The following is a 13,728-nucleotide window of genomic DNA, read 5'->3' as shown; positions in this document are numbered from 1 at the left end:
AGTGACTGTATGGATAACTGTATACTTGTAATAATGATTTTCTAATTCACTAAGTATGACTTACTATCTAAATGAATAGAAGAAGTGGTGTTTGTATAAGTGTTTTGCTAAGTAAATATGTAAGTATGATCCATTGTTTGCATAAGTGAGTAGGATGACTTCAGATGCGTCCTGTTGTTTAATGTCGATATAGATGTATAAGTATTTTTGATAGTGTTCTATTGTTCATTGACAGCATGTATGAGTGAATCCATAGGTAAGTGATTAGATGTGTGTATACATCTATGAATCACTGAGTGGATTTTTAGATACTTGTATTGCTGTGACAATGGATTTAAATAGGATACTCTGTATTTTACAAACAGTGATGAAAAATTGTAATAGTGTATGAAAAGGTGTATGTGATTGTCACGTGGATGATGTCATCAGTGATGTCATTTGAGATGTCATCAGTGATGTCACTGACCAGGTCATGAATGATCTAATATGTGACATCATCAGCAGTGGATTGCGGGTGCGCGAAATATAGTAGTACAACTAACTATATAGGAGCAATTTCATTGGTTTTGTATGAGTAAAATGTCCAGCTAACTATAACACCACTAAAACTTATAGTTTTTTGAGTGAATTTCAAAGGTTTTTTAAAAACTAATTCCTAACTATATAACTCCTGAAACCTATGGTTTTTTCAGTGAATTTCAAAGGTTTTTTTTAAATGCTGATTCCTAACTATATAAGGCCTGAAACCTATGGTTTTTTCAGTGAATTTCAAAGGTTTTTTAAATGCTGATTCCTAACTATATAAGGCCTGAAACCTATGGTTTTTTCAGTGAATTTCAAAGGTTTTTTAAATGCTAATTCCTAACTATAACTGGTGTGTAACCTATGGTTTTTTCAGTGAATATATATATATATAACATTTCTATGGCAAAATGAAACCCCTCATTTTGTTCCTTTTCAAATTAAATGTATTAAGTGTTACCACTTTATTCCAATCAAGATGACTTCAGGTGTGCCATACTTTTGTCATAAGTAAGATTGTTAGCGTTCTAGTTGTTCTTTAGAACACTCTGGGACATTCTGTCATTGGGCTATAGTTGGGCTACATCTGGCTGATATTTGGGCTACATTTGGAGAAGTGTGGCTCACTGGTTAGAGCAGGCAGACCTGGAAGCAGAGGTCAGCCCGGGACCAGGGTTCAATTCCCGGCTCGGCGGGGTCTTGAGTTCTAAAATGTCCATGGACTCGACAATTCTCGCTCCGGTGCCTACTCGATTCACGGGTTCACACTCTGCGACTCTGGGCAAAAGCTTGCTTAATCTCCACAACGGCCCCTCGCGGTGGGATGCCTGGCTTTCACCTTGCGGATACCCTGCCGGGGTTATCTCACAGGGGAATACCAGGATGGGTTCCCTAAGCAAGCGCTTAGAAACCGCTTGGTGATTTGCGCTATATAAATTCCTGTACATTTACATTTACATTTGGGCTCTTTTGTCTCTGGTGGCCATCTTGGGAGACTGCATATCAGAATTTTTTTAATGAAATATAAGAGGATTTGAGAAGTCATTTAAAATGTGCCCTAATTTTTCTTTCTTCAGCACTAATCATAATTTCTATGGCAAAATGAACCCCCTCATTTTGTTCCTTTGCAAATTAAATGTTTTAAGTGTTAACACTTTATTCCAATCAAGATGACTTCAGGTGTGCCATACTTTTGTCATAAGTAAGACTGTTAGCGCTCTAGTTGTTCTTTAGAACACTCTGGGACATTCTGTCATTGGGCTATAGTTGGGCTACATCTGGCTATTTGGGCTACATTTGTTTTTTTTTGTCTCTGGTGGCCATCTTTGGGCTACATCGGGCTACATTGGGCTATATTTGGGCTCTAACATATATATAGCCCAATATATATTTTTTCAAAGTTAATTTTCGTAAAAACCACTGGAGCACATATCTTGAGACATAGCAAAGGCACATCGGGCTACCAGTCCCTACAATTTTGCCAAGTTTGGTGGAAAACCATTCAGCCGTTCGGGCTAAAAGGGAGTCCAACCGCCCTATGGAAATTAACATGGGGAAAACACGTTTTGGGACCCCCCTTTTATCTCGGCCCCCGCTTGACGAATCCCCCCCAAACATTCAGGGAAGGAGCGGAGCGCCGCGAGGCAAAGTTAAGGACAATTTCAGGAAGATTCCTCAACCGGCGCCAAAGATATTCCCAATAGAATGTTGCGATTTCCCTATGGAAAACAATTCTAACTATATATACCTACTGGCTATCGCCAGTAGGTAATATATATATATATATATATATATATATATGGATTTCTTTAAATAGAATATACACCTCAGTAGAGAAAATTTAATCATGTCCAACAGATGCATTTCAGTTAATACATGTGCTCATCTTAGTAAGCAATATCAACATCTCAATATACAATATATACATTTCAGTATGTAGTAGATATTTATACATTCCTACAGCCACAGGATAAGAGAGGATGCCATGGTGCAATTGCAGATTGCTACAGAGAAGCTAATTAAACTAAACTCACTAAACAACTCATCTACAAATGTTACAGAAGAACAAAAAAAACTTGGTATCTATCTGCTGTTAACAGAGTAAATATTCACATACATCAGAAAAATGTTCCAATACTTATGCTACAAATTAGACAGCCAACCAACATTTGAAGCAATACTACTAGGAAACAAGCAAGCAATTTAGTAATTCAACGCAAATTTTAATTAAATGTACAAAACTGGAGAAACAGAAACATATTTTATACAGCAAAATGTATCTTGTGCTACTACAACTAGAGACAAATGCAGATATAACCAGCAGAGATAATTACAGATCAGAAAAAAATATATTGTCATTGTGTTCTGGATGCCATGAGAAACATATGCACTGTGGCACTGTGCTTTAAACAGAAAGCAGGCAGGTACCCCACTGGCACCCTTTATCCCTGCAGGTATGGTGCCTGAACAATTTTTAAAGGTTGACAACATTTAATTATTGATATTGTAACCAAATAAGTACTGTCACAAATAAGATTTCCTCTTAGCTCACAAGTGACATTCCTAAAAACCACATTAGTCTGAAGCAGTTAAGATTTACGTCACACATTCTTTTGTACTGTACTTAAAACATGAAATAGTATATTTTCTTGATGCTAATGAATACCCCAAACTATAATGGGCAAGTGTACAATAATTAATCATTGTGACAAATTACTAACTGGGATTGTATGAAATAAATAAAAGAAGGGCATTTCAGTTGTGATAATATACACTACCTATATTACATTTCACTTAAATACAATAAAGTATTTGTATCACATTTATTTGCAACTGAAAGCACCAGCTAACAAACTGTAATTCTTAAAATAGCAGTGAAAGTTGTGATGTTTGACCATAAAGCAAATAAAGAACAGGTTATATCTGGAGATTCATATTAAAAACAAACTCACCTGAAAAACTCAAAGTTAAGACATGCTTTTGGTAAGAAGAATTTATCATCTTGTTTGAACCACAATTTGCTCATAGCAGTGTCCTTGGAGAAAAATATAAGACATACTTTGATATTGCAAAACCATATTTAGTTCTGTAGATTAATCCAGAATAAAAACGGTTTACTCCTACTCAAACATGTTTAACAAAGTGGATAGTGAGCCAGATTATTGCTGTGGAAGTATAAGTTCATAGTTCATTGCTTTTTGTCCCGTTTCCTTCCTCAATCTATAGGCTGGTAGAAGATAGGTCAGTGTGTCCGCCAAAAGGGCTCCTCATATGGCCAGTGTTTAACACCTTAGCAAGGCACTTTGCTGAGCAGCTAACATAAGGATGCATTAACTGTGCTGGGCTACTTTTCACCCCCTATATTTCTATCCCCCTTCCAATAAACTAAAATTATGCCTAAATTAAATTAAAAGACAGCATAACAGTATGCACAACGTATTTCGCCACTCTTGGATGATCAACATTCCGAGAAACATTCATTTTAAGACCTTATTTACAGATTCTACTCGCAAACAGCACCTTAGTACATTTCATAACTTGAGGCATGGAAAGTCGAATACGCCTGGAAGCTGAGAATCACACCCTAAAATTGCTGATAAATAATGCACCACTAACCTCATCTTAGGCAATTCCTGTTACCAGAAAATTTGGGGCAATTGCAGATACCAGAAAACACACACAACAAGGTAGACACCTTGCCCTGAAAACAACCATGCTCCTTCCCTTATATGAAGTCAAAAGCAAGGGCATCCACTAGCAGCTTTTGTAACGAATACACATACTTAACTTGCAGTTGTAAAAATATGCATTGTTCAGTATCAAAAATATCTTTTTTGAAAGCATACAGAAAAACTAAACATTGGCTGCAACATGTTACACAGGATTGCCCTGCCTATTTGACGTGGCATCAATAGGTTTTACAAGAAAGACTTCAGAGAAGTATTCGCTGCTGATGGGACAGAATGAGAAAAAACAAGTTACTTACCTGTACACTGTGGTTCTCCAGTATTGCTTTCTTTCATAGATTCACATGCCTAAATCTTCCCTGTCTTCATGGTGGGAGTCTCATGGTATTAGAAATATAGCAGTATAAAAAAAACAATTCCATGTAAACCAATACAAAGGGATTATACTTTGGTAACCCATCACCATCATTTTACGGTCCAAAATTCAGCCAATGAGACACCAGCCCTGAGATCACAATCCCCTGCAGAGCCACCATACCTCAGATTTCCAGCACCAGTGTTAGCCAATGATAGTTATCGTGAGGTAAAAGTGGTCTACCTTAAAAACGGGGAGGTGGGCAGGTGCATGTGAATCTATGAAAGATAACAATACTGGAGAACCACAGTGTACAGGTAAGTAACTTGTTTTTTCTCCAGCATTAAATCTTTCATGGATTCACATGCTTGAATCAGAATAGAAAACAGTATCTCACCCATGAAAAGCGTTTTAAGGGTAAGACCCTTTTTCCTTAAGTTCAAAATAGTGCACTTTCAAAATCTACTAGACCTTTGAGCCTACAGTGGATTGTGTGTCTCGGAATGTTAAAATAACAAAGACTACATATATAAATATCAAGTATCATGCATTACTTCATATACAAGTATATTCTTTTAAAATAAAAAGTACCTTAAAGAAAAAGTACAGCCTGTCCCACCGCTGAATCTCCTTTCCATGCTGTGTCCAGGCAGTAGTGCCTGGTGAATGTATGGACATTTGACCACGTTGCCACTCTGCAAATGTCTGGGAGTGATACTCCTGCGAATAATGCGGCAGAAGTAGCCATCTTCCTTGTCGAATGTTCTTTAACCTTTGAAGTCCGATGCCTTCCAGCCTTCTCTTCTGACATCCAACGTGTGAAGGGATCTTTCCGCTATAGAAGTTGGATCTTTAAAGTATGTAGTACAATAGGTTTGTTTAGGTGGAATTACGTCGGAACTTTTGGAATTAATTTTAGATTCGTTCTTAGCACTACTTTGTTTTTCTTGAACTGCATAAAGGATACTGATATTGAAAAAGCTTGTATCTCACGGACTCTTATGGCTGATGTCAGAGCCAGAAGTAGACCTACTTTCCATGACACAAACTTCAAATCAGCTTTATGAATGGGTTCGAAAGGTGGCTTCATCATCTGTGCAAGGACTGTGGTAAGCTGCCAAGGCACTGCTGGGAAGTGTTCCCTCTAACCCGCGCGGCTGGGCGCCCGCCCACCTTTAAGACACTTTAAGACACTGAACGCGCAGTGCCTCTTGTGAAGCGCGCACACGTTCTGGACGCCGCCCGCTTTCACAACGCGAGCGGCGAAAAACGGCAATTTACTGGTTGCCTGAGGCCTTACAAATGCCCTCAATCAGCCCGCAGCCTCTCTCTATTCAGAAAAGACACACATCAATTCCAAAAGCATGACGTGTGCTTTACACGTCATGCTTTGGGACTTGCTGCATTTCTTTTCTAAATAGAGCGCAGCTGGGTGCTGATTGTGGTCCATTGTGAAAATATTCCTGTTAATTGCAGCCCATGACAGTGCTGCAATTAACAGCAAACTTTCACAACGGCCCGCAATCAGCACCCAGCCAGGGTCTATTTAGAAAAGAAATGCAGCTAGTCCAAAAGCATGACGTGTAAAGCACACGTCATGCTTTTGGAATTGATGTGTGTCTTTTCTGAATGGAGAGAGGCTGTGGGCTGAATGAGGGCCCCCGGTACCGCAGCTGTGTTGAGGAGATGCATGGAGCAGTAACGCTACAGTAAGTAATTCTAGTAATTATTTTGAAAGACGATGGATGCAGCAGTTATTATCAAAAATTTAACAATGTAACAAAAGTAGTCCAGGGTGAAACTTTATTGAGACCAGCCAAAATGTCTGAAGTTTTTTCATCCAACATTGTGAAAAATTCACTAAAGTTTTCAAAATGTTATATTATTCAAGTTTAGGTAAATTATGCATGCAGGGAGAAATCACTTGCACTGTGCTCGCTGGTCTCGCACATAATTTTTTATGCTAGTAAGCCCTCGAGTGAAAAAGTATCGAGAGATACTTAGGAGTATATTTATGAAGGGGTTTTGGGTCTTGTTTGCACCACACAACATGGAGAAAAGAAATGCAGCAAGTTTTTATATAGTGCAAACTCAACCGAAAAAGTATTGCAGCTCTTTACATGATTTATTATTATATATTTTTTGTATGCATGGGGAAATTAATTGATTTGCCCAGAATCGCAGGATTTTAGGCTGACCTGAGACTAAAACCCACCTCCAAAATCGACAGCTCAAGCATTAAGCCACAACCCCAACCACAAGAGCGGAAGCATTTTCATTATTATATACAACTTGATTCAAAAAACAACTATTGATAAAGCCAATTGTCTTGGCCAGGGCTCGAGTCGGGGTACCATGCGGGTGGACGGCATCCCCCCACTTATTTTACCGGGAGCTCGATAACTGGAGCAAATGGAGCCACACATTCACTCTTTGGCCTCTCTGGGGTGAGATCGGAGCCCATTCAGAACGCTGCTCACACGCTGGCTTCTCTGATGCAATCGCATCCAAGGGGTGAGTGAGGGGAGGCAATGACAGAAGCAGCAAAATATCAGTAGGGTGGCACACTATATGATGCACTCATTTTTAGCTTAATTGCTTTGAAGCCACACCCTTAATTGCAATGGTTACACCCCTTTGAAAGATCCCCGAGTATTTTCATCCCACTCAAAGCCCTTGTCTACAAGCGCAGTCAGGTTCTTGGCGCACATAGCCTTGGCTGCAGCGCACAGAGACCTTACTCTGCCGCACACAGAGGAAAATAATTAGAGGGTACATTGCTGCTGGGCGTTTTATTGGTGGGAAAACCCTGTCAGACCAGAGAGAAGGTTGCCCCGGCCTTCTGCGATATCTTGAGATTGCTGCAAGATGCACCTTCAGAGATGAATGGGCTAATCCTGCTTTGGCTAAATAGCGTAGGATTTGATCTGGAGTTGAAAGTAAAGGGTGTAGAGAGTGATCCAAACTCCACGGGCAAAACCTTTTCCACTTTGCTGCAAAGTTTTATTGTTGGAAAATGCTCGAGTGAGTCCGAATATCACGACATTCCTGAGGAATATTCAAGGATTGGAATTCGTGGTCATTAGGTTTCAAGCTGATAAATTTAGCGAGCTTATTTGAGGATGCACCACTTGTCCCTTGTTCATCGATATTAGATTGTGCACCTGCAGAAATTGAACACAAGGGCATACAGACATTTGTAGAAGCTCCGTGAACCAGAACTGTCTCAGCCATGCCTGAGCTGTGAGTATCAGGTGGCACGGTTCCAATTTCATTTTCCTCAGCAGCTTCGGAATTAAAGGGAATAGGGGAAATTAATAATCAAACATTCCCGTCCATCGTAGCTGAAGAGTGTTCCCCCATGAGCCTTTTTGAGGGAATCTGCTTGCAAACCTTTTGCATTTCTTGTTGTCTCGAGTGGCAAAAAGATTCAACCCTGGAGTTCCGCATAGGTGAAATATCGGGAGAAGCCTATTTTGGTCTAGCTCCCATTCGTGGCATAGGCTTGCTGATCTGCTTAAGGAATCTGACCACGTGTTGGGAATTCCTGGGACATGCTGAACCTGTAGAGTGATATTGTGCTTTATAAGACACTGCCAGATTTATTGAGCTTGTGTTGATAAAGTTTTCGACCTTGTTCCCCCTTGCTTTAGAAGATAAAATATAGTGGTCGTGTTGTCCATTCTGACAAGGACTGGGGAATTGTGAATTCTGGGGAGAAAAGCCTGAAGACCTAAAGAACAAGTTACTTACCTTCAGTAACAATATATCTGTAAGAAACATTAGATAGTGACAGATTCCTTACCTTAGAATAACCCCCAGGCGTCAGACTGGATCCAGAAAGCTTTCGTCAGCAATACCCCTGCGCGTCGGTAGGCGTCGTTGCACGGCTCCGCGTACGTCGTTGGCGTTGTAGTCGCCAAGATGACATCGCTGGAGCTACTTAGACGCGCCCACACGCTGACGTCAGTTCTGTACACGACTTTCCGCGACAGGAACGCAGAGCTATAATACTAATAACTGGGTTGATAGTGATGCGGCAAGTAGTGGCACCTCTAATTTAAATGTTAATATAGTCTAACACAAGTTTTCAACGGTGCTACAGGTGAGAGGATAACCCACAACCTTCAAATCGGACTGCAGTCCTCAAAACATAAATACAAAGGACCTGTGCACACGTAATTGTAAATATACAGTATTAATACTGAGAGTATTTCAACTACATCAAGATCACGAAATATATGATCCAGACGACGTTATTTCTCCTTTAGCAGATTTATTAGATTTCCAGGTGCCCAGCCAACACATGTTTCGTCTGGGTGTAACCCACAACTTCTTCAGGGCTAAAGTGTATAAAGGCAATACGTTACACAATTGTACTTGCCTCAATCAATTTACAGACGATGGCAAACTGTTAACACTGTGACAATTTCACCTGTTGTGACATCCCTGATCCAACCCACATATTGAGTGTGCGCAAGCAAATAACGATCACCTGTCTGTGCATTTAACCAGCAATGCGGTCAAAATCTTCATTGTAGCTATATTTACTAGAATACATGTGTATCCGATATTATCTTTTGCGGTTCATTTCACTATAATTTCCAATCCACTGATAATACTGATTCTCAATCATGTTTATGCACTTAAATACAACTTCAGGTGTGATCAGAACTCTATATATAATCAACATTTTCACAAACATATCAGAAATGCCCAAGCTAAAAGAAGTAAGAACCAAGAGACAGAATATAGTAAGAGGAGGACATGCACTGAACTACAAACCTCATCTAAGCCAACCATCTTACCTATTGGACAAATGGCTACAATGTCAAGATACCTACAGAAAAGGGGAAACAAAGTCTCATGAGTATCTAGGTGAGCTACACTCTATGCCTACTCAGGAGTGGTCAACACAACACCCCAATCGCCGCATATGCTTTATTTCATATTATAAATTTCATCGTAGTGCGAGCTCATAGTATGGTGTATTCCATTCAAAAAAATCCTCTCTAAAATGACCCCCGGAGGCTGACAAACTTAAACGGCAGCCTCCGTATACAAGGCCCCAACTTTACCCCGGACTCACCTAATATGGCTCGCTGCCCCGCGGTGAATAAGTGATTCCGCAGGCGGCGTGCTGCTCAATCTGCAACAGAACGCGAGTGTCTTCCCGGGTCTCCGCTTCAAATAAATGCGGAAGTAAAAAAGGCTATAACGCTGACCTCGTTTCCGGAATCCCCAATACGGGTAAAACCGGAAGTCGGTCAAAAACATGTCGATGTATAGCGGCAAAGACACAACTCCATCTAAAATGTATTTAGCAGCTCAATATTGGGCGCCATAGTGTATTGTTAAGTTTTTTTTTTTAAATAGAAAAAGGAAAATTTAAAAAACAAGTGCATCAACAAAATATTCTTTTAGAGTTCCATTCTGTAAAAGGAAAAAGCCAGACCGAGAGTGAAAATACCCCATGGCACAGGCATCGCAGCAACCAGGAAGGTTCCATGGACATCTAGTCGTGCACAACACAACACAAACCTTACTACGTAATCCATGGACATCTAGTCGTGCACAACACAACACAAACCTTACTACGTAATGATTACTTATCAAAGCAATATTCAAGCCTCCAATACAACTATCTAATTAAAAACATATTTGTAGGCATAGCAGTAAACTCTGAATGTAGCAGAATTCCCGATGCAGCCAGTTCCAATCAACCGGCGTTAACTCATTACAATTGACTCAAAAATTGACAATACCAAATTACATGTTACATTCATTGGCAAATCCATATGTAATGGAGGGCATTCATATGTCTATACATCCCCATCACACCAGGTATGGACAGCTTCAAAGTTATTATTACACAGGTCACAATATGGTTAAATATCAACATTACAGATGGATGATACAGATTCCATCTGTTTAGATTATATAGACCAATTTCTAGTGGGATTAATGCAATGTCACCATTCCTTCTATCCCCATTCCCAATCTATGCGGATCCTTAATCCCCTAGAAAGTACTGTAACTCATGGTCTGCATTAAGCCCCTGTTCAACCGCCTTTAGGCGCATTATCCAGGTGGCCTCTACCCGGCGTAACAACAGCTGCCTGTCTCCGCCTCTATTGTGGGGTGGGATCATTTCTATGCCAAAGAAGTCGAAACGCTTATATTGTCCTTGCTCTTTACAGTTCATGGCATGTATTGCCATTGGGTATCTAGCATCCCCTCGTTTCAATGCTCTGGCATGTTCACGGATACGATCCTTCAGCATACGGATGGTACTACCCACATATTGTTTCTTGCATCTGCAACAATTATATAGATGACAAATCGAGTCATGCAGTGAATATTCTGCTCGATGGTATATTCCCTCCCATCCAGGCCTTGGAATTTGTAAGTATTGTGCAGTGCCCATTTACACATGCCACAGCTTCCACACTTATGAAAGCCTAATGTTCGTTTGGTGAGCCAATCATTGTCTCTAATGATAGCAGGGACAGTAGGACTAAGTATGCTCCTCAGGGTGGTACCTCTTCTATATGTGACCAGAGGTCTACCCGTGGTACAGGTTTCTAAGGACTTATCTGCTCTTAGGATATTCCAATGTTTATACATGCTCTTTGTCATAATGTCTACCTTTGGGTTGAAATTTGCAACTAATCTCACTGGCTGTGTGGTAGTATTGGTAGACTTCTTATCCTTCAATGTCTTGGTACGTGCAACCTGAAGTATGCATTTCTCTGCTTTATCCAGTGTTTTTTGCTGGTACCCTCTTGCCTTGAATCTCTTCTTCATGGCACGTATACATGTGTGAAAATCTGCGTTTCTGCTGCAATTACGCCTTGCCCTGGTGAATTCCCCAAAAGGGATGGCATTGACTTGATGACTAGGGTGGGCACTAGAGGCGTGCAACACAGAGTTGCACGCTGTTGGTTTCCGATGTAATCTACTCTGTATTGTGTCCTCATGTACAAATAACTCCACATCTAGAAAGAGAGCTATGCAAGATACTGACCACTGGTGCATTGAAACTAGGGCCCTGAAAGGGATTACCTTAACCCTAGAAATCAGTTCGCAGAACGGGGAGGATGGGTGGGCGGTAAGGAATCTATCACCAACTAATGTTTCTTACAGATATATCGTTACCGAAGGTAAGTAACTGGTTCATCTGAAAGAAACATGTGTGTGATAGATTCCTTACCTTAGAATAGATACCCCAGCAATACCAACCCCGGTGGTGGGTCTGCGAACAAAGATCACCCCAGAAAGTGACGGAGAACAGAACAGCCAACTAAGCCGTCTCTCCGGACTCGACAGTCAAGGCAATAATGCTTAGTAAAAGTGTGCAGTGAGGCCCACGTGGCTGCCTGATGGATGTCTTGCAGGGGGACACCACGTCCCAATGCAGTAGTAGCTGCTGTAGCCCTAATAGAATGGGCATGCAACCCCTTCGAAGGCTCCTTTTTAGCCAGGGAATAACAGGCCTTGATACACAAGACGACCCTGCCGGAGATAGTCCTTGTGTGTACAGCCCGGCCTTTCTTTTTTTTATTGAGAGTTCATGAATAGACAAGCATTTACATGGCGTTTTTAGCAGCACAATTAATAAAGTACAGAATACATTATATGTAAAAATAGGCAGGCTGACAAAATATCATTTAAATAGAAATTCATATTCAAATTCATAGAGAATAAAAGTGCTAGTAAAGTGCAATGTGCATAGTGCAATATATTGACAATAACAAAGACTAACAATACCTTTCGAAAAAATAAAAAATAAAAAAGGGGTAGAAATTGGAATCAATGTCCAGCATACAAAGTCTGGTATTCAAACACACTCCAGTATTTATCGTATTTTCTAAGGGCCCCTGACCTCATTGCATATTTTTTTTCCCTTCCCTGAATCCTAGATATTTTTGCCTTCCATGCATTTAGGGTTGCTATTGTATCCGTTTTCCAACATTGCAGAATAAGTGATTTTGCTACCAATGATGCTATGAAAAAGGACTCGTCATAGGGAGTGGAACTAGGGGAACAACCAAAGACTGAAATTAATTAATTAAATGTGATTTTGACTTTGATTATATTACTAAGGTATTTTCCTATGTCCTTCCAGAAATCCTGTATTTTAGTACATTCCCAAATTATATGTTTCCAGGTACCCTTTTCTTTGCAACGGAAACACTTATCCTCCACTTGGGGATATATATTGTGGAGAAACTTGGGGATATATATTGTGGAGAAACGAGGGCGTTCTATATATTAACCATTTACTGAAAAATTGCATTCGCTTAAAATTAGCGCCTCGAAAGATACATTTGTTAAAATTATTAACTTTATCCCATGTTAATTTATTAATCTCAATTTCTTCCCTCTTTCTCCACCTGTTTCTAACCTTATTATACAATACAATTGAGTTATCTTCATTAAGATTTTTTATCCAGGTGCTTATTTTCCTTTGCGTCGCACTATTTAACGCATCAGTTATATGTGTTTTATCAAATACGTTACCTATGTCTAACTCTCTTAGTTCGGCGTGGAGACTGATAAAAGACCATTTCAAGATTGTATTCGAATACTGGATCTCCCTCTCTATTTCCTCCCAAGATTTCCATCTATTCCCTAGTAAAAAATCCTCAATTTTCTCAAAGTCGTTTTCCTTCCAAAGTCTCACAGTGTTTTTATCCAGGGTACCCCTCACTCCTATATTTAAATTCATTAAACTAGTTGAACTACTTGTTCTAAAAATATCATAGTATTTCAGGAGCTGGGTTTTCTGCTTAAATAGCCACTGTATAGACTTATAACGTACCTTCTTTGGGTATTTCGAAATTCTTACTGGATCATTGATTTTGAGTTCAAACAACATCTTCCTCATAAAAAAATGATCTGCTTCATGAGCTTCTGTGAAAAAAACTATGATGTGCAAAGTAGAAAAATAATATTCTCTAATGTTTGGAAGAGACAACCCGCCTTGTATGGTCGGGAGGTACAAAGTGCTGAGTGCTAATCTCGGAGTCTTATTTGCCCATAAAAAAGAAGAAAACATAGCATCCACTTTAAAAAAAGAAAAAAAAAAGAAACCTGAATTGCACAAGGAACTGCACTGAAAATTAAAAAGTGGTAGAATGGACATACGAATTAGGGCAGCAC

General features: G+C 39.8%; 1 protein-coding gene across 2 annotated transcripts in view; it reads right to left on the bottom strand.

Annotated features, from left to right (window-relative positions):
• IDE (insulin degrading enzyme) overlaps positions 1 to 13,728 on the bottom strand; it is a 1,242,012-nt gene that overhangs the window by 478,563 nt on the left and 749,721 nt on the right. For both annotated transcript variants that reach the window (XM_078643408.1, XM_078643410.1), the window contains exon 14: positions 3,474 to 3,556. In XM_078643408.1, the coding sequence (XP_078499534.1) occupies positions 3,474 to 3,556 (83 nt within the window). The remainder of the gene's footprint in view (positions 1 to 3,473; positions 3,557 to 13,728) is intronic.

Source organism: Lissotriton helveticus, chromosome 5_1 (assembly GCF_964261635.1).
Source record: "Lissotriton helveticus chromosome 5_1, aLisHel1.1, whole genome shotgun sequence".
Classification (NCBI taxonomy): domain Eukaryota; kingdom Metazoa; phylum Chordata; class Amphibia; order Caudata; family Salamandridae; genus Lissotriton; species Lissotriton helveticus.
Note: the sequence above shows the minus strand (reverse complement) of the source record. Positions and strands in the feature narration are given on the sequence as shown.